At 52.1% G+C, this 21,763-nt stretch overlaps 1 protein-coding gene across 1 annotated transcript in view; it reads right to left on the bottom strand.

Moving 5' to 3' along the window:
- Kcnab2 (potassium voltage-gated channel subfamily A regulatory beta subunit 2) overlaps window positions 1–21,763 on the bottom strand; it is a 36,307-nt gene that overhangs the window by 3,299 nt on the left and 11,245 nt on the right. The window contains exons 2-10 of the mRNA XM_059255929.1: window positions 16,949–16,992; window positions 16,085–16,122; window positions 11,288–11,367; window positions 8,669–8,713; window positions 6,124–6,168; window positions 4,939–4,982; window positions 4,022–4,108; window positions 3,276–3,320; window positions 40–125 (exon numbers count right to left, since the gene is read on the bottom strand). Of these exons, the coding sequence (XP_059111912.1) occupies window positions 40–125; window positions 3,276–3,320; window positions 4,022–4,108; window positions 4,939–4,982; window positions 6,124–6,168; window positions 8,669–8,713; window positions 11,288–11,367; window positions 16,085–16,122; window positions 16,949–16,992 (514 nt within the window). The remainder of the gene's footprint in view (window positions 1–39; window positions 126–3,275; window positions 3,321–4,021; window positions 4,109–4,938; window positions 4,983–6,123; window positions 6,169–8,668; window positions 8,714–11,287; window positions 11,368–16,084; window positions 16,123–16,948; window positions 16,993–21,763) is intronic.

The raw sequence follows: 21,763 nt of genomic DNA on the forward strand, positions 1-21,763 counted from the left end.
GGGACCCATGCCTGTAGACACATGGGTGTGTCACCCTACCATGATCTCCATGGAACTCCAGCGTGACGTGCCCCAGTACATGGCCATCCCCTGGTTGATGACGTGGGTCATGGCCCGCACGGTCTCTGTGAGAGAGAAGGGAGAGCATGGGTTGGGGCAGCTGGGGCCCGGGCCCAGGCCCAGCCTGGGGACAGTGTGCAGATGCAGGTGGGGTGCCAGGAGGAGGAAGCGGGCTGCAAAGGCATCTTGCAAGCAGTGTACTTCCTGGCTCCCAGAGCTGAGTGTGGGTGTCGGAGAGGGGAGATTCCAGGAGAAAAGAAGAAAACGGGGTTGAAATCCTGAAGACAAGTTCTCTGACCAAGTAAGGCTTGCCGGGATCCCTGGAAAAAGGCTTGTGGGTAGCCCGATGTCCCCATGGCTGGCTAAGGGGATGAGGGGATGTGAACTCCAAGAGTGGGCCTCAGACTCTAGGATGAGGAAGTAGGAATTCTGATCATCAGGGGACCAGCTGGATGGAAAAAGGCTACAATGAGACAGGCCAAGGCAGTGACATCAGCAATGTTTGCCAACAGCTCTGCCGGGCCATTCTCATTGGAGTCCCACACAGAGGAAGATGGCGCCTGTAGGGACAAAGGCAGGCCTTTGAGGCTGGGGCTCTGGAGGCCAGTGTTTCTTGTTCTTGTGCTTAGGAAGCCAGAAGCAGAAGTGGAAAGGTTTGGGCAGACCACGCCCAGGCTGGAGTCTCCCTCTGCACAGGCTATTCTCAGGTCAATGGGGGTGGGGGGCTGGGGGCTAACTGTCCCCTTCTGTGAGGGGCCAAGGTCTGGAGCAAATAGTTGTGAGTTTCCACAAGAGCTGAGATTTACAACATCCTAAGGCATGAATGGCTGAAACATCTCCCACCCCATCTTCTTCTAGGGGAAGAGCAGGACTCTCCCCACCCCAACAGCACACGTTTCATGGTATCCAAGAGTTTTGGGGGCATAAAAACCTACCAGTTGAAAGTTTACATGGACTGAATGGGAAGAAGAAAGGGATGATCAGGAGTGGGAGGGGAGCAAGGGGGTGATGGGGGTGAATGTGATCGAAATACATTATATACATGTATAAAAGTGTCATAACAAAGCCGTTAATTACGTATGGGTAATACGAGCTAATTAAAAACCCCGCCTGTAGGCCTTCTCCCTGGGCCCTTTGCCTCTTAGAGGTGTGTTGGCTCTTCAAACAGACTTAGTCTTGGAGGGTGAGGGATGGCTCCATGGATTTCTCACAGGTCTGGTACAGTGCTTGCAAGGTCGACAGCCAAAGGCAGGGTAGGAATGTAGAGGAGCAAGTGTTTCTAAAAACATAGGGGTAACGTCTGCCTCCCCTCTGAATGCCCCCGCCCCACCCGAGCAGCAGAGACCCCTGGCAGGGACCGTGAGAGAAGGGGAAGAAGAGAATGGCAGGGCTGATAGCCTGCCTCGAAACGCCACTGGGTCCACAGTACCCTCCTTGCATGGGACACAGTGCTGGTTCCTGTCTGTGCTGGTTTGGGGGGGGTCTTACTTCATACTCATTCCGGGTCCCTAAGTACTGCTTTAGCTAAGGTCTATTCAGGGTAGAATCTGGGGCATCCTCATCTCTGGCACTAAGGTCACTGGGGATTCTGGTGTAACGGTCCCAGTAGGTTCACCCAGAGCACCAGGGAGGCCACACCTTATTTTTGGCCCTGCAGGGCAACTCTGCCTCCTGTCCCCCCCTCTTCTGAGGTCAGGGTCTGTGGCTCTTTGGAGTTTCCTTCACCCCACCTAGGTGAGGGGGCATATGAGAAGGGAGTTTAGGCCTTCTGGGTCCTTCCCTGGGTCACTGGTTTTAACCAACAAAATGTTTTACATCAGGAAGAGGACAGAACCTGATTGGGAAGGTTTTGAGAGACCTAGAGGGTCCCGGGGCCCTACTCAATGGAGCCTAGGCTCCTGGGCAAGCTGCCCTAGTTAAGATTTTTAGAAACACTCTTGGCGACACCCAAGACCATGCAGCATGGTTCCCCTACTCTTTTCAGCCAAGGCTTAGGTCCACATGCCAGAGACAGGGAAGCCCAGAGGATGGCCCACATCAGCCTTTCTCCCCAGCCTCCCCCGAGCTCTCTGGTCACGGTCATGAAGATCACAGCCAGAGAAACTGCATGATGCTCTTCCCATGCCGTGAGGGAGATGGAGACGGTCTAGCACCTGGGAATAAGGCTGATGGGCCAGGAGCCTGCTGTGACCGGCTACTCTAAGGGGCAGGGGAACCTAGGCACCTGGGGGATCTGGGCAGAGGCAGGCTAGATGTGGGACACATGTTCAGGAGCTCTGTGCACCTGCACCAGCATGTCAGTGGACCCAGAAACAGTGACTGTCTTTCACCTCAATAATTAATGCTGCTTGACAGGAGCAGGGAGGCCAAATCCTTCCAGTTGCAGCCAAAACCCAGGGCATCTCTGCAGCATCACAAATAATACATGGGAGGGGTCAGGTGGCAGCACCAGCTGGCAGGCAGGAGCCCTTCCAGTGTGGAATGCTGCCCAGTCCCCAGGGAGACCAAGGCCTATCCTTGAGGTGGCGTTCTAAGGCCATTTGCTGATGGGGATGGGCAGATACCAAGCATGGCACAAGGATGCCCTGGGCCTCAGCATCGTGCCAGCTCATGTATTCTTCAAGGAAGAGAATCACTCCATTTTGAACCTGGCTGCTAGATGAGCAGACATGAGTAACCACATGCAGCCAGAGCTCACAAGGAACCACTGTGGTAGATGGGCAGCTTGTTGGCTGGTTCTTTGCCTCTGTTGGAGGCTAGAACTTACCAAGCATGAAATATGAAAAATGTAAGTCTTAGGGGTTGCACAGTCTGGGGTCCCAGGACCCTTGTGGAAACCTAGTCTTTCCCAGCCCTTCCCATCATACTATCCAAAGGTCAAGTTCCCAGGCAGGGACTGGAGCATCCTCAGATCAAGGGTGACCCCGGCAGAAAGCCAGCTGGCCGTTGCGGATCTCGGCATCACAAGCATGGAGTGGGGGACATGCACACTGGGAAGGGAGGACGGAATGACAGCATGGATGGGCAGCGAGGGGCTCCAACACCATTTTGCTTTCCCTTGCTTGCAAGATGTCCTCATGGGGCACTTCCCCACCCCTTATGCATTTTATGGAGAAGTTTGTCATGGGGGACAGAGAGTCATGTAAATAAAAATACTGTCTCATAAAATGCAGCTCGGACACAGAAGTCAATAGTCGGCTGAGGGTACTGTGTACCTTCAATGATGAATGTCCTTGACTTGAAGGAACTAAATGGGTCCCCTGGTGATAAAAGAAAGATTTAAAGAGACCAGAGTTTATCGCTGTGGGAACACAGAGGCGTGGTATGATAAAGGGCAGGACAGAAGAGCACAAATCATTGCCCAAACAGTGTTCTGCTAAAAAGAAAGAATATATATATAGACACACACACCAGTGTGGTATATATATAAAAGCAAATGGAGACAAAATAACCAGTTCGACTTAACCTCCCAAGTCCCAGAAGCAGCGAAGCATAAATGAGAAGATGCTGAGGCAGGAGGTGGGAGAGATGGAGGGACCGGGAGTCGAGGGAATAAAACGCTAAAGAAACCCAAACGGCTCTTCAAAGCACTGAGTGCTTACTCTCCTTCAGGTAATAACTTAACCCCCCACCCTGAGCAAAAGACCTCTAAGCCCTCCCAGGGGAAGGAGAATAAAAAGAATACAACAGTCCCCGACAGCCACCACTGTGCAAAATACCAACTGCTGAGAGAACTCTGCTGCTGGAGAGGTCCTGAACACAGCCAGGTTACAGACCGAGAACAGGGCCTGGGCTCAGCCTGGCAGGGCCAGCCTACCCTCCCTCACCCAGAGGCCTAGCCACCTCTGTCCTGAGTGCCCAGCGTGAGAGTGCTTGACAGTCACCAGAACCTCAGAGCCGACCCACTGGTCGCTTGGCTTTGTCCTGCATGAACTGGATAGGGGGTAACCGGCCCACCTACCTTCCATGGGCGTGTTGGGGTCTGGGCGGTTGGCAAAAACCACGTCCACATACTCCAGCTGCAGCCTCTCCAGTGACGCCTTCAGTCCTAGAAGAACAGGAGGGGTCAGCACTGCCTGTGCCTCTAGACCCCCCTGGGCCTGGCTCAGGGGGGCAAGAGAAGAGGGCAGGCCCCTGTCACGTGGAGCTTTAGGGCAGGTGAGGGTCTTGAGGAGATGTCAAGACATCAGGTACATCTTAAAGGGAGTGGGCACCCTGGCCATTCCAGAGGATGTCAAGAGAACCACATGTCCCGAGACCAAATGGATACACGCCCCTTGGGTGACTCCCAGGACCTGGTGGTCTGTACTGTAGTAACAAGCAAGCTGGGCGTGGCATCACCTAAGGAGGACAGTACAGTAGGCTGGGGTATCTGACACACGCCAGTCACCAACCCACACCTCCCAACAGCTCAGAGCCTAAGGTGGGAGGGCCAGGTACCAACCCCTGCCCCAGTTATGATGTTTCTTATGAAAAATATGACTTAGGTCAGAATAAATGGGACTCTTAGAGGCAGAGCCCACATCCAGCCACCCCCACTCTGGGCTGCATGTCCATTATTCCCAACAGCCCTGGTGGAGTGTGGATGCTCTCAGAGCCTGCTTTCCAGACCTTTTGACACAAGCTCAGGGAGGCCCAGCCCGTCCTAAAACCTGAACATCTCTGTCCAGGCTCAGCACAGCCTTCATCCAATAGCGAGTCTCCTGCCTCTTGGCTTTTTGGAGCAGAAGGAAATGATTAAAGACAGGGTCCATGTGCTCCAGGGTTGAGGCCTGGGCTGAATCGCTAAAGGAAGGGATAGGGCTACTATGCCTCTTAGCTTTCCTTCACAGGAGATCACGGGCTGGGGACACCATGGTTTGAGCCCCACCCCCTCACCTTCGATTATGTGCTTCCGAGAAAGGCCTCTCTCTGTCTCCGCTCTGAAAAACAGGCCAACAGGGTGGGAGATGGTGCAGTCGGTAGGGGGATAAGGTTTATGATACAATGTTAGGAAAAAAGTCGGTTATAACGTGACATCTGTGGGTGACAGCTGCAGGCTGAGTTTTCATGGCTCGGGTGGATACCTGGACGCTGACCCCAGGGTGGCAGTGGCGCACAAGGGCTCTAGGTTTTAATATCACCTTGCTGCCCAGCTTGGATTTATTTATGCTTTTTGAGACACAGCTCAGGGTGGCCTCAAACTCATGATCCTCCTGTCTCAACTTCTCAAGTACTGGGGTTACAGATGTAAGCCCAGCTAAGAATTTTTTTTGAGACAGGGTTTCATGTGTCCCAGGCTAGCTTCAAATTTGTTACATAGCCATGGATGACCTTCAGCTTCTGATTCCTCAACCTCCGAAAGCTGTAATTACAGGCATGAACCACCACCATCGTTTACAGGGTACGAGGAGGAACGTAGGGCTTCATGCATGCCTGGCAAGCACTCTACTGACTGAGCCTCATCCTCAGCCTATAAATCATGTTTATAACCTCCATGAGATGAACTTTATCCAGCCCTAGAGAATACAGAGCCAGATACCTGGAAACTGGCTGAGTGACAGGTGGCCCAGGGACTTTAAGATGGTTTAGACAGTTCATAATTTTCTGTTTTCTAGAATTTTTTTTTTTTTTTTGGTTTTTCAAGACAGGGTTTCTCTGTGTAGCTTTGCGCCTTTCCTGGAACTCACTCTGTAGACCAGGCTGGCCTCGAACTCACAGAGATCTGCCTGGCTCTGCTTCCCGAGTGCTGGGATTAAAGGCATGCGCCACCACCGCCCAGTAAGTTTTCTGGAATTTTTATAATGTCATATATAAGTAAAAATAATAAAAATTAGACAAGGTTTGAGTAAAAGACAAATTCAGCCAGAGCTGCTTGCAGTTTGGGAATATACCAGGTGGGCGTGAGGTTCCCCAGATGGAATGAGTGCCAGCCTGCAGGTGGCTGTGCAGAGACCAACATACCCTCCTTCCTCAAGGACAACAGTGTGACCCTTGCCCCAGCCTTGCGAGTGGTGTCTCCGCAGGAACTGGGGCTGCGGTGGCCCAGCCACCACCGAGAGCACTACAAACTGTGACACTTACTTTCCACCCCAGAAGATCTTGGTGGTGATGACGAGGCTGGACCGTCTGCAGAGTAGAAGAGAGGAGTTACTGGACCTGGCTGGTCCCTGAGGTCTTTCCTCAGCCCTCACCTAGGGGTCCCACAGCTGCCCCACCTGGGAGCCCGGTGTGAAATGGGTGTTTCTGAGTTGTGAAGCTCTTGCCAGGTGCCAAGCTCTGGATCTCCCACTAACAGATGCAACCAAGCACCTCCACACTGCAGGCTGGTATTGGGGTCTAACAGCAGAGATGCAGTGCAGGAGCCAAGGTTTCTAGGGATCAGTGACAGTATCTTCCACATCCCTACGTGTGCTCTTCAGCCCACGAGGGCCTGCTGAGGCAGGAGAGCCCCAAGTTGGACTCACAATGCCTGCTCTGCTGACAGATGCACTGGTATCTAGCTACCCATATTGATAGGCAGTGCCAGCTTATGCCAAAGGAATGATAACCTAGTGCGAGCCTCTCCATGCACACCATCAGGGGCTCTACCTTGGATTACTGAATCGGAAGAATGTATCTGGGATTGATCAGAGCCAAGGGGAAACAGATGGGCTGTGTGAGAGGAGATGGGGAGGGGGTCAGGAACCCTGGGGTGTGAGATCTGGTCACTGAGATTCTAAGTGACCACCAGGAAGGTCAAGGAGGAGGGAAGGCCCAGCTTTGCTGAGGCTTAGGGTACAGAGCGGGGCTCAGTCTAGGCTGACAGAGGTGGGGATCTGCGGTGGGCACTGTGGGTTCTGTGGTGTTGAAATGAGAATGGTGTTTAAATGCTTGGTTCCCAGGTCATGGAACTCTTTAGGAAGGATTGGGGGTGTGGCCTTGTCGGAGAAGTGTCACTGGGCTGGGCTGTGAGGTTTCGAAAGCCCACACCAGGCCCGGTCTCTCCCTGGAGGCCTGCAGCCTGTGAATCCGATGTGTGAGCTCTGAAGGAGTGAGCTCTCAGGCACTTCTCCAGGACCATGCCTGCCTGCTGCTGCCATGCTCTCCACCATGATGCTAATGTACTGAAGCTCTGAAACTGTAAGCGAGCCTCCAATTAAATGCTCTCCCTTATAATTGTCTTGATCATGGTGTCTCCTCATAGCAACAGAACAGTGACTAAGACACGCTCCTCTTCTGCTGCCTTTGAGCTCCATCACCTTCTAAGCCCGAGAGACATGATGTAGTTGGGTGCTGGGCTGAAGCCTGACACACATCCCAGGTTCAGCACGGCCTGGCCAGGTTAGACTGGTGATTTACAGACCTAGACAGCCTTCCCTCTGCTCACACACTGATCCCTTTACAGATGCAGACAGTGAGCTCCTGAAGGCTGAACTATGGCTAAGGTCCTTGGGTGGGGCAGAGAGGATGGAGTTCAGCTGAGAGTTAAAAGGCTTTCACACTTGGACCTCTGCGTGGTGCCCGTCATGCCCAGGCCACCTGGGAATGCTCATTGGCAGTTTATTTTGGCTCAAGACTGTGCTCAGGAAGTCCCATCTCATCAATCTGAGTGGAGCGGGACAAAGGTATGTGTGTGGAGGGGAGGAGGCTAGGACTAATCACAAACAGCATTGCTTCTGCCTCAAAGAACTGAATTGTGCACCTGTTTGGGGACATGGTGAACTCTGGGACCCCGGCCTTAGCTGCTTGCATGGCACCCCTTGTGGTGTGAAGACTCACTCCCTTGGAGGGGGCAGAAGCTACTTCTGTTCTGAGAGGGTCTCCCCTTTCAGCAGGAAAAACTGGGCAACTTGAATTTCAGCAAGATTGCACGGGGCGGCCACAGTGAGTACTTTCTGTGTGCACAACCGAGTTTCACGGGGCTGAGAACGCCCTTGGGTGCCTGCTCCTTCTGCTTCCTGACAGGCATACACCACTCTGCCTCATTTATGCACTGCTGGGAATTGAACCCAGGCCTGGCAAGCACTCTAGCAACATTCCCAGTCCCCAGCAATACTCTTCTTGTTGTCTAGTCTACTGGTGGCCCTTGCAGAGAACTGAATTAATTTTTCTATTAGAGAGAGAGAGAGAGAGAGAGAGAGAGAGAGAGAGAGAGAGAGAGAGAGAGAGAGATGGAGAGAGGGAGAGAGACAGAGAGAGGGAGAGAGGGAGAGAAGGGGCTGGTGAGCTGGCTCGGTGAATAAGGCTGTGTGCTGTCAAGCTAGAAGCCCTGAGCTTGATTCCCTGAATCCACATGGTAGAGGAAGAGAACCAACTTCCACAGGTTGTCATTTGACCCCAATACTCTCAACATGGCATGTTCCCACCACATGTAAATAAATCAATGTAATGATAAAAGACAATAAAAAAGATCGCACAAGCGGCTGATGGACCACTCCTGTGGTAATCAGCAAAGACCAATTCCCAAATGCATGTTCCCACTGCAGTGCCATCCAAGTCCAGGCTTGCCCCAGGCAGATGGCCTGCCCACCCCCACCCCAGCCAGGAACCCCAGGATGCATTTGCCTCTCCTCCGCTGCCTGCCCACCTCCACCCCCAGCTTTCCTTGTGTACCCTGGAGACAGACCACAGAGAACCGGATAATTACCTCCATCCCTTCTTCTTAATGATGTTTCCTAATACCACTTCAGCCCTGCAGAGCAAGAGAGAGAAGCAGACATGGGGATTTCATCTACGCATAACGGAAAAAAAAAAATCAAACCCAGCCCCACCGTGACAACGAGCCATTGGGTCCCCTCTGTGAAAATGCCATTGGGGTTGGAATGCCAGGCGCCTATGTGGCCTTGGCTCGGCAGCTCATTCCAGAAGGGGTGAGGTCTGCAACTGTCCAGGACTGGCAACAGGGGTGGGGGTGGGGGTGGGCTGCTATTCCTCTGATGAAAAGGCCTTGTCCCTGCAGCAACACCTCTGCACTTGTTGGGGAAGGGAAGGTCCCCAGAACTCGATTCCTCGGCCAGCTGCAGATACACTGGGGAAAAGGCCCGGCCAAGGCACATGAGTACATTGTACAGTGAACTTGTCTGAAAAAGGCAAGCAGTGCTCTAGGTGTTTGTTCTCTGCACACACTGACTGGGTATGCAGAGACAATGCACTTTCTGGGGCCAGCGTGGGGCTTCCAACCAAGCCTGTGTGGGCCCGTCTGCTTTGTGCGTGTGTGCACACATGCGTGGGTGCGGCGTGAGTGTATTTGCGTGCAGCTCCTTTCTCTCTTTACCCAGCCCACCGCCTGTTCTTGGCATGGCTCAGGGTCCTGCTTCAAGCCGGGGCCAGCTGGGGTCACAAGCTGGCTGTTCCAGCTTCCCTTGGCACAGCAGTGCGGATTAACTTTTAAGAACTTTCTGCTTGTAGCAAAATGTTTCTGAGCAAAAACAACAGACGGAAAATGATCCAAACCCAGCGCTACATTCCAATTATAAAAGCGCCTGAGTCATCCACTCAGAAATAATGGGCTCTAATTTGCAAGCTGTTTAGCATATATTCTGAATGCCCCTCATTTATGGTCAGGACGCACTGAAAATTCAATCAGCTCTGGCCTCCTTTCATTCCTTGGTCCCCCAATTTGTCAGACAAAAGACCAGGAGAGGAGGAGGCTGATAGTGAGGCTGCCTGAGTGGCCAACCCAAGCCTCTTGCTTGCAATCTTGGCTGCAAGCTAATGTGGGCACAGATACACTGCAGGTCGCCGAGAAGCACACAAATTACTGTCAGCAAGATATGTGCACGCTCACCCCCAATCAGTGTGGGGGGGCAGCTTTGGCTGACTGCTTGCTGGAGCTACGGCGAGCCTCTTGATCAGAGAAGCTTGGCCTGCCCTCAAGACATAGTGCTCAGCTTCTCAGTCACATTGGCCACTGGTGTTAAGGTATCTCCACTGTGTGAGCGGACTGGCTTAGCTACAGGCTGGACTGTGGAGCTACAGCAGCTGGCCGAAGAGCTGAGGGCAGGGGGCTCTGGAAGCAACGCCACTGAGAGCAGAAAGCTTCTGCCTAAGGCCTTGGCTTCTAGCAAAGGGCTTCTGAGATGCCCCCAGGATGCCCAGTGTCCAGTGTGGTGCCCTGGAATGCCAGCTCTGAGTGTCCAGTTAAACAGATGTGAAGGCAGGGACAGAGCAGAGTTTGGCATCAATAGTAGAGATGAAGGAGGTGACATTAATCTGTGTTTGCTCTCCTGGGCAGCAAAGCCCAGGTAGGAGCTGGGCCAGGGAGGAGACTGGGAGATGCCTTTAGGCTGGGCATCTGCACCAGGCTCTTCAACCTCTGGCTGTTCTGCCTAGCTCGTCTGTCTGGAAAGCATCTTGCTGTGATTGGAAGCTGCTGTCTGTTTGGAGAAGGGGAGGGAGGGGACTGTGTGCAGGAATGATACAAGCATTGCTGATGGAGGTTAAAGGGGTGGAGGGACAGCTGTCAGCTCCCCAGGCCCTCGGTAGGGATTGGGCAGTTGTCCACATGGGTTCCCTGATGCTTGGTGCTAAGGGTTCCCCTCCAGGCAGCAGGTACCATCCCAAGGCCCAGGAAGCAGGTGCTGGCCCCATGGCTATGGCACACAGCAGGTCGGGGCTACAGCCAGCCCAGCTGATGGGAACTGGACTGTCTCTAAACAGGAGTGGGCTGAAGGGAGGGCAGAAAGGGAGCCAGAGAATGATTTCACCAACAAAAACTGACTTTTGGAAATGTGATGCAGGAGACTGGATGATTTGATTTCAGCCTGTCTTTAAAACTAAAGCCAACAGCTCTGGCTGAAGAGCACTGAGCCTTTGCATAATTGAGTTGGAAAGTTCACTGTCAAGATGGAAAGCGCTTCCTTCGCACCGAGGTTTGCCAGCTCCTGCTCGCTCCAGCTCAGAAAGGCTGTCTGCCCCACAGCCTCCACTGCATCATTGAGACATGAACATGTCAGGCTCATGGTGCTGGCCGAAGCTCACCAGCATGTCCACACAGCCAGGGAATCAGTAAATCTTGGCTCTAGCCCAGCACCGTGCCTTGGAAACCTTGGCGCCTGGGCACACAGGGAGTTTAGCAAGCAGCCAGCGCCTGAGTGTTCTGAGTCTGGCCCCATCCAAACATCTCCTAAGATCATTTAGCGCTCTAAAAAGAGGACAGCGTGATAGTAGACACTATTTTGAGTGCCTGGGAAGGAGAGCTGGGAACTGGAGATGTGGCTCTTTGAAGGTGTCCCACGCCACCTTCTCCCATGGGAAGAGTACATACTTGCCAGCCGCGTAGACCTCTGCGGTGTCGAACAGGTTAATGCCATTGTCATAGGCTAAGGTCATTAGGTGCTCTGCCATCTGAAATGATAAAAGCAGAGCTGTGGTGGCGAGCACTGTCCTTCCAGCTCCAGGGAGGCTCTGGAGCAGCTGTTCTCAGCCTTTCTAATGCTCCTCACGTTGTGGTGACCCCCTAACCATAAAACTGTTTTCATTGCTGTGTTTTCTGTGTTTTCATATTATTTCATTCATATCTATGTTTTCTGATGGTCTCAGGCGATCCCTGTGAAAAGGTCGGTCAACCACAAAGGGGTCACGACCCACAGGTTGAGAACCAATGCTCTGGAGCATCAGTTCCCATGGCCTAGGTGCTTCTCCTGGCTTTTCTGTCCTTCCGGCCATTTTACCGGGAAGCAGCAAACCCTCATAAAGGACAAAGATGGCAAGACCGATGAGGGAAACAGCCTGCTGGCTATGAGATTTTTGGGGTCATCATGGAATGTGGCCCCGGCACTGGGCTAGTGTCCCTCCAAAATTCACATGAACAAAACCTCAGGATGGGACCTTATCTGAGAGTAGGGTCTTTACAAATGTAATTACCAAGATGGAGCCACATTGCCTCCTGGAGAGCCAGCCATGGATTCCAACATGACTGGCATCTTAGGGGAGGGCTACATGGTCATGAGAAGTGACTGCAGCGATAAGTCTGCAAGCCAAGAAATGCTACCAGAAGCTGAGAGGGGCAGGGACAGATTCCTCCTACACGCCTTTGGAGGGACCACGTCCCGACTGAAGACACGTGGTTGCCAGCGCCTTGCCACGTCAGTCACGGGGCCCAGTGGCCAATCTTAGGAGGATGTCCCTCCCCTTTTAAGATTTAACTGTGGATTTATTTGTGTCTCAATGACCCTCTCCCAGCTACCGCAGGAGGGCTTCATACTGACCACGGAGGGTCACACAACCACTCCACAGTGGGGCCGAGAGTCATGTGGCCTTGGCTGGTGTTTCTCTAATATGACACTTGGCCATCCAGCCGACCTCACTGCTGACCAGATCTTACTTCTTGAGCTCCCAGAAGAGTGAGCTTTGCTCCATGGCAAAGAGCAATGGGTGGTAGGTCGAGCTATCAAGGAAGCTGGGAGCGCACTTGTGACCGATGGCCCCCACCAAAATACAGCAGAGGGTAGTGCCCGGACACCGCAGTCCACAGAGGGGCACACCTGTCAAACGCTGCTCACGCACTCACCAGTCCCCCCTCCCCAGTCAGCCCAGAGTGGCTGGGTGATTCCAGCCCCTGCCTGGTTCTCTGGTATCCAGTGGTTTCAGGGATGAGGGGTATGTGTGAGAGTGTGTGTGCATGCGTGCATGCGTGCATGCCGAGGGACTCTGGGAGTGATACTGACGGGAGAGCCCTGCTTGGAGTGGATCCATGCCAAGTGGTGTTCACGGGAAGGTGGACTTGATGCTACCAGACTCCCTGATTTGTCAGGGGATCTAAGAAATCCAAACACTGCAGATACTGAAGAGCCTGATGCTGAGTCACAGCGGCTGGGGTCTGAGAGCCAGAAGCTCCCGGATGATGAGGCCATGGGGCTCTGGAGATCAACCTCAGGGAGGTTTGCTGTGTCTTCTGTGGCAGCTCAAGTGTGAGCACGTCAAATACACGATTACTACCGCTCTCTGGGGGCCTGAGGCAACTGCTGAGCCTTCTCCTGCAGCCGCCACCGAAGGAACCTCTCCTCATGCTGGGTGTTCTCCTGCGATGCCAACGCATGGGCAAGCGCAGCTTGTTCACTACTGCTTTCGCCTGACCTTTCCCAGATGTACCCTACCACCCAGCCTGAGCCATGCCCAGGAGGACACTGCATGCTGCATCCCACTGGCTAGGGGCCATGTGGCCTCCCTGGAGGGCTTGCATTTTTGTCTTCCAGGGACCTTTTCTTTTTGATAGGCATATATTTCTGTACTGTTCTATCTGCCTGACACAATGGAGGCTGTGGCTTCTCTGAACTTGGTCTCTAACACACACAGTACCTCCTGGAAACCAGTTTAAAGTGGTTCATGGAGAGCTTCATTCCTTCTCTCTTTTTCTTTACATTAGGTACATACTTACTGGAGCTGGGATGGGCTCAGCTGGTAGAGTACTGGCCCAGCATGCCTGAAGCCCTGGGTTCAGTTTCCAGCAATACACAAAAACAGGAGTGATAGCTGTTAACCTCAGCACTCAGTGGGTGGAGGCAGGAGGGTAAATTCAAGGCCATCCTTGGTTACATAGTAAGTTCAAGGACAGCTGGGAATACATGAGACTGTCTAAAAAATCTTTACTAAATTACTAAAATCTATACGGAAAAACCTATCATACTAAGCCTAAAACATTTTTTTGGAGGTGGGTGGAGACGGCTCAATGGTTAACAGCACTGGTTCTTGCAGAGGACCAGGTTTGGTTCCCAGCACCCGCACACCGGCTTACAGACATCAGTAGCTCTAGTTCTAGGGGATCTGACGCCCTCTTCTGGCCTCCTCAGGCACTGCACGCTTGTGGTGTATATACAGGCAAAACACTCAACACACATAAATGTAACTAAAGAAGATAACTTTTTTGAGCCAGGGTCTCACTATGCAGTCCAAATGTTCCTCAAATGCAGGCTCTTTCTGCTGCCGCCTCCTGAGTGCTAGGACAGTGGCAGTCATCACCGGTTCAACAGTACTGGCACATGCACAGGGCTGTGCGGCCATCACCACCATCCTGCTGCACGGCCGCTCCACAGATGATGGTGGATGGCTGCTGTGATGTCACAGCCCAGGAGCCATCAAACCTTGTCCCACTGGGACAGATATTTAATGACTCAGACATCCTGGGCTAGATGATCTGTCACGTACTCAGCTTTGTCTTTGCATCAGAGGCAGCCATACACATGTCAACCAGTGAGTGTGGCTATCTAAGTGTCAATAAAACTTTACTCACAAAAAACAGACTGTGGACTCACAGAGACAGGAAGTGAATTAGAGGTTAGCAGGGACTGGGAGAGTTGCCGCTTAAAGGCGTGGAGTTTCTGTTTGGAAATAGAAGTTACATTTTCACGGCAACATGAAGACACCCAATGAGCTACACCCTTAAAATGGTCATTTTGTCTGTGTGTGCATGAATGCACTTATGCACAGTGACAGAGGTCAACCTTGGGTGTCATTCTTTAGGCTACTGTCCAACTGTCCACCCTGACTCCTTTGAGTCTCTCATTTGTCCTGCAGATTCCACTAGGCTGGCTGGCCAGTGAGCAAATCCTCCAGGTCCACTGCTGGGATTTCAAGTACACACTGCCATGCCCCCCACCCCCCTTTATGAGTTCTGGTAAACACTTCACTCATTGAGATACCTCTCTAGCCCTAACATGGTAAATTTTATGTTTCATATATTTAACCAAAAGTCCTCAAAGTGGGGTGGAAAGCTGCCCACGGTGGTCTTGGCTTTCTGACTGGCTCTTCCAAACAGCCAGAGGATGAATACTCTTCACCTGGCACAGGCCGGGGCCCCTAACATTTGGCATATTGATTTTTTTTTTTTTACACAAACTGTGGGATCTAATACAAAAATTCTTCTTGTTCCTTCACTAGGTTGTTTTTGTATGCCACATCCTTCCAGACCCCGGACTCTGTCATCTATTATTCCTCTGCTCCTCCAGGTTGATGTCATCGAGGTATGACCCCCAGCTTCTTTATCCTTGTCATCCTGTCCATGACTGAGACATGGTGGGGAGAAAGCTAGCTGGAGCTGCCACCTGAGATTCATTCATCAATACTCTCAGTGTCCACAAGGACATCACGCCCTGTAGCTAGTGTCAGGACAGTCTGCCCCCTTTACCCCCTCCACACAGTTCTTCCATCTACTGTATCAGCAGCTGCCCTGAAAGACATGACTTATTTGAGACAAACCACACATGTCCCATGGCTCCAATTTCTACTCTGAGCTCTGGGGACCAGAGCTTCACCTTAGAAGCTCCTGATTCACCCTGAATCTCCAGAAGCCTCAGAGCGCAGGACAAATGGTTCAACGACCAGCTAATGCTATAAAAATAAAGACCCAAACCGCACACTGCATTTAAATCTCCGTGGGAGCCAAGTTTTCCCTAAAAACTGAGCAGCCACAGCTAACAAAGTCTCAAATGGACTCACTTATTAATTTTTAAACACAAGCCTTTCTACAGCAAATTGGGCAAACACAGTAGCTGAGATGGTAGAGACGCTGAGAACTCTCCTCTCTGACCTCACACTGTCCGGAAGTGCACCCCTTTCCTTCCGATAGGCTCCATGACACCAGCAGCACTCAGATCGGCTTAGTGTCACCTTGTGTCCCAGCAGCAGATAAGCCCCAGAAGACAGCAGTCCCCGTCGTTAGAGGAGCATATTGTCAGGAACAGAGGGGGCCTACGGCCTGCTCAGGTTAACGGATACATATGGATGGGCCACTCGTGCGGCATTCTCAGAGGGCACAGCTCAGATCCCTATCCAGCTTTGCCACTTGGAAAACATGGGCCTTGAATGCTCAGGGTTAGCTGCGGCATTTACATGAGAACCCCAGATTCCCAGGAGCTGAGAGACTGAGTTCTCAGCTAACTAGTGCCACCAGGTACAACATCTTTCTTGGCCACTACCCACCTGGCTTGCCTGGCCACTGGGGTAGGATACCTTCAACAAACAAAGAGAAAGAGGCTGCCATGGAGGCCTCCATGAGCATACACAGTCCCTGGTTTATGCAGGGGACTTAACCATGTGCCTTGGGGCTGAGGGCTCCCTGTCTTACCTCATCGGTGATCTGGCCCCCGAAGGTCACCCATGTTCCTAGAAGGAGATATATAGGCTCAGGTTAGACCATCTGACAGTGGGCCAGAACTGTCTTGTGGGTACCCAGACTTTGAAGTGCAGAGCATGGGGTCAGGGACAGCCACATGCCACCCACGGCTCTGGGTTGAGTACATCCTGTGTATGTGAATCCCTGGCCTCCAGGGTGAGTCTCCAAACATGGTGACAGTAGCCTGTCTGGGGGACAGAGTGCTGGGTAAGCTGAGGAAGGCTGGGAGGCTCACACCTGTAACCTAAGCACCTGGAAGACTAAGACAGGACTACCCCGAGTGTGAGCTCAGTGTGGGCTACAGTGTGAGACTGAGGCCAGTGCTGGTGTGGTGCCGTCCCAAAGAACAGACGAGGGTGCTTCCCCGATGACAAGCTCTGTCTGCTTGGAGAGGGTTAGGTGTGGTGTTAGGGCAGGAGGGGTAAAAAGTGTGTTTGCCTTCAAGATGGAAGACAGTGGGTTCTGAGGACTGAGCTCACATCTGGCGAAAGGAACAGGGCAAAACTGAATGGTCTTTCCTGGGAACTGTCTCTCTGAAGTGAGGCTTAGAAGCCAGAGAGAAAGCTTCCTGGGCCAGTGAGAGTCAGGGGCTTCTCTGACTTCTGGGCAGGGGTGAAGGGCTGTGTGCAAAGGACTCCCAGGGTCCTCCTGGCCTTTCCAGGATAAGGTTCTGTCCCCTCTTTCTTCCCAGCCTCCGGTTGCCATGGCAACCTAAGCTCCCAGAATCATAGGTTCTCAGTGTAGCTCTCTATTAAGGGTGGGGCCGGCTTGCTTGAAGCCCCCATATCCTTGTTCACGAGGGGTTCCCATACTTACCAAGCCCCAGGCAGGAGACCCGAAGGCCGGATTTGCCCAGGTTCCTGAAAAAGAAAGACTGAGTCAGACCTTGGCCCAGGCAGGATGCCACCAGCCAGGCTTGGTCACCAGTGCCAGCCTGTTGTCTGCTTCCACCCAGCACAAATGTTTTCTGAAAGGCACAGAGAACTATCTGAGGGAGGCCACTGTCAGCCTGCTGTGGGGGTGACATGCCAGTTGTTCCTCAGCGCACACTGGGCTCACACAGGCCTGCAGAGGTTTGCAGAGCTGTCCTCGAGGCAGAGGACGGCAATGACAAGGGCTGCTGTTTGGATGGACAGGCTGTGAGGTGACTGATTCAGGTCGTGTGTGGCCATAGGGTCCAATGCTAAGTTCCTTCTAGAGGGCACACTTGTGACCTCGATTATGGGTTGTTTGGACCTCTCATTGCAAACAGAGACATGGAGTTAGTCCTGCTTCATCTGGGCCACAAAGCTGGCCTTTGCCCTTCGATGTCTCAGAGGCTGGTGGCTTGGGTGTCACTGCAATTCCCCAGCAGGGTGGCTGTCACTCTGTCACAGCTAGGCCTGGCAGCCCATGAAATAACTTCACACGGCCCACTGAGGCTCCTACATGGTAGGACACACCTTAGCGTACAGACATGCTTTTGGGTCATCATTAATGTTCTTAGGAGGCCATAGAGGGTAAAAATATTCTGTCAGAGACTGGCCCACCTTGTACAGGCCAGCCTGGATCCCCACCCCAGGAGCCAGTACATCAGGGACTCTTAAGCATCCTGTCAGCTCTATGGTGGGTCTCACGATTCCCAATCCAGAAGACATAGTGAGCTCATCCTGGGAAGTGGGGAATGTGGTTCCCTTTGGCAGCCAGCTCAAGCTACCCACATGGTGCTCCATGAGCATTCACTCCTGGCCTGTGTGTGGGAGACACAGACATGACCTGCCCAGATGGTAAAGCTGACAAGAGGCAGGATGCCACAGTCTACCTGAGTCCTTACACTTCTGGGCTGGACTATACTTCCCTCATGGCTCCTGCAGCTCCACGTGCCACTATGCTCCCCAAGGGCCAGCCACTCTCAGAGCCAGTACGGTACTTCCAGCAAGGATGCTGGCCGCTGTGAGAATGGATGACATAATTCACAGGCCTGGTGCCTGGTCACAGGACATTGACTTATATGCATTTTGTTTCCCAAAGAGGCAGCTGCCCAAGACAGAGTGTATGACATTTGAGAGGCCTTGTCTTTATACAAAACCATTATGGACACATCAAACAGGCTCTGATGAACTAGGCATGGTGGTACACACCTACGGTTCCAGCACTTTTTTTTTTTGAGAGAGAGAGAGAGGTTTCTCTATTATGTATCTCTGGCTGTCCTGGAAATCACTATGTAGACTATGCTGGCCTCAAACTCCCAGAGATCTGCCTACCTCTGACTTCATCTCTGACTCCCAAGTGCTGGGACTAAAGGCATGTACCACTATGCCTGGCCAGGTCCCAGTATTTGGAAGTCTAAAGCAGGGGGATTTCGGAGAGTTTGAGGCCATCCTGGGCTTCATAGCAAGATCCTGTGTCAAAAACCCTAAACAAAATAAAACAAACAAAAACCGAAAATAACAAAACCTCCAAACTGAATAGATATTAATATTTCTGCATTAAAAAGATAAATGATGTTTCTGGGCTTCTCCCTTATAAATCAGTGAATTCATCCAACAGTGCCCTTAGTACTGTAAGCACCAGACAACGCGTAGACCTGGGCTTCTGGAGCTAGCATGAAAGGCAGGGTCGCATCATGTATAGATTCTGCAGGGGCCAGATCTGGACAGAAGAGTAACTGTAGTGAAATGTGACGGAAGTGCCCAGAAGGGGCACACTGACCACAGAGACCTAAGATTTGACAGCTGACATAATTACGTTTCTATTGCTTTTATAAAAGTTGTGACCAAAAGCAACCTGGAAAGGATGGGTGTTTTGGGTTTACTTATCCCTGGTCACAGTCCATTGAGAGAAGCCAAGGCAGGAACCTGGAGGTGGGGATTCAAGCAGAAGCCATGGAGGAGTGCTGCTCACTGGCCTGCCTAGCCTGCTTTCTTATACAATCCAGGACCACTTCGCAGGAGTGGCACTGCCCACAGTGAGATGGGTCCTCCCACACCAACCGTCAATCAAGGAAATGCACCACGGAATGCCCACAGGCTGAACTGATCGAGTATTTTCTCAGTTGAGACTCCTTCTTCCAGATGACCCTGTCCGGTGTCACCCTGGTGCTGGGTCACAGACCACCCCGAGAAGCGGATCAAGACTACTGCTTTCCTGGGATAGAGTCACAAATACCCTTAGGGGTCTGTTTGTAACATCTGGGGGTTTGCAGAACCCTGGGCCCTCCTGGGTACCAGGTCTGGATAAAGCCAGGTGTTCAGAAGGCAGCCTGGAGCCACACTTCTGCAGAACATCTTCACATGTGACCACAGGTGGCAACTTCCTGACCAGTCTCGGTCAAGAGGCAAGTTTTCGCCTGTCACCCCTGAAAACCTTTATCAGCACAGTGCTGCAGTGGAGATTTGAACCCAGGTCCTTACATGCTGGAACACACTGCATGTTCTGGGAGAAAGAGCAGCTTTAGAAGCAGCAGGTGAAGACTGAAAACAGGAGGCTGGGCCCACCTGTGCCCGTCGTCTGCCAGTTCGGGGCCGTGCATTGAGAAGCCATGCACTCTCAAGTCTGGTCAAGAAGCGGATGAACTTCCCCAAAGGTCTCTCTCTTCCCCTGTGCTGGGTGGGGATTGGGGAGTGTGGCTCTGGGTGGTGTCCTCATCTACTGTTCTTAGGGATACTTTAACAAAACGGGGGCACTGCTCCATGCTGTAATTACCCTGCTCAACTTGTTCCTTGTTAAATGATGGTATCTGTCCTGCCATCTGCTGCCAGGCCTCCAGAGAAGGGATAAGAGAGGACAGTCACCTCGAGGCTGAAAGCTATATATGCAGGGCTGCCGGAGAGGGCAGAGAGCATCTCAGAGCCAGGGCTGCACGGTGGCTGTCACCATGCTGTCGTCCTAAACTTCAGAATGGAAAAATAACCTACATATTTCCTTTCTTTAATTAAAACTTGATGTCATTGTGAAATAATTGGTCAAAGTCCCTAAGCCTTTCTCATAAAATAATTGGTCAAAGTCCCTAAGCCTATCTCTCTCTCTCCTGAAGTCTCTCAGACATCACCTTGTCCAGAGACAATGCAAATCCTTGGCTAGCAAACTCCTGCCCAACGGCTGTGCCTCAGGCTTCAGGCAGGGTCTGAGCAGCAAGGCCCCAGGAAATAGAGTCTTTAAAAGGAGTTCTGGGCCTTTCACCTCAGCCACCTGAGAGAAGGATGAGGCTGGCTGAGGTAAAGACCACTCCACTTTCACTATGGCTAGGGAGTGAGAGGGGCAGGGATTCCAATGGCACCTTGGTCCTGACAGCTAGGTCCTCTGTGCTGGGTGTGGGATACTAGCTAGACCCTGGATGCCCCAGGACAGGCCTGGGCCTTCTTTTCTTTATCTTCTGACTAGAATAGGGTCCCAGGGAGTGTTAGCTGAGGGACGATGATGTTCGTGCCATTTGTAAATGAGCAGTACACGTCCAAGATCAGATCCTCAGGACAGAGTGCTCCTCCTACCTCCCTAAGCAAGGCAAGAACTGTGTCCTTGGTTCTGAGCACCTCTGTCTCCCTTCACCCTGTTGGCTGTGAAGCTTTAGTGGACAAGTATGCCCAGAGTGTCTGTGGGGAAGGTGAGGTGGAGCACCAAGATGAGGCCTATCCTTGGTCCCCACGGCCTTAACCAACATGTGGATGTGACCCTGAGGCAGTCACTGTGTGGCCACTTGTGAGGCTGATGCCCACAAGGCATGTTAGCAGGGAGCCCCCTTAAAGTGACTTGTGTGTCATGCTTTAGATACCTGTTCTTTCTGCCCCTAGGAAACTGCACATCATTTACTGGGGTATGGTCCCCTCCCTCCAGATAGCACCAAGAACGGAGAACCAGGTCCTGCTGTGGGGAAGGCTTTGCTCTGCCATCAGACAGATGGGGCTGCATCTAAGAGGAGCTGGGGCTGGAATCTGAACCCAGGTCCCCAGACTGAAAGCCTTTTACTGCTGTATCCTACCCTCCCTGTCTTCAGTGTGTGTATGCATACACAGACACACACAAGGACACACATGCACACAGACATACAGGAACACATGCACAGACACACATGGATACACACATACACACACAGAGACATGCATGTGAACACTATGCACACATGATCACTGGGAGCACTTGGGTTCTTTGAGATCCACTTTTCCCTTCACTTAGAGCTCTACGTGTACAGAAACAGCTACACTCGTGTGAAGTCCTGGTGAAACTCAGACTGACTTCAAAGTCACATCAGGTAACAAGAATCCAAACAAATACACACATAAATATGTACCTACACACACATATATGCATACATAGACATGAATACAAATACATATACACATACATACATACATACTTATAGTCTTAGCTTTTAATGGCTACCGAAACAAAGATTAAAAACCACAGAGATTCTAGAATAGAGAGTTCCATTCTGATTGTCCCCACCAAGCTTAGAGGATAGAAAAAGAATTCTTTACCCGAGATGTTTGTTGATGAACGCCCAACAGCCCCAGGACCTGGGGAGGCCAGGGTCTGAGTGCAGATGCAGGACCCTAGTCTCATGCCAGCGCTCACCACGATGGGGCCTCAGGGATGTGGCTCCTTTACATCTCATCTACCTTTTGGGAGCTGGTCTTGGGGAGGTTTAAGCTCAAC

The sequence above is a fragment of the Peromyscus eremicus genome, chromosome 2 (assembly GCF_949786415.1).
Source record: "Peromyscus eremicus chromosome 2, PerEre_H2_v1, whole genome shotgun sequence".
Lineage (NCBI taxonomy): Eukaryota > Metazoa > Chordata > Mammalia > Rodentia > Cricetidae > Peromyscus > Peromyscus eremicus.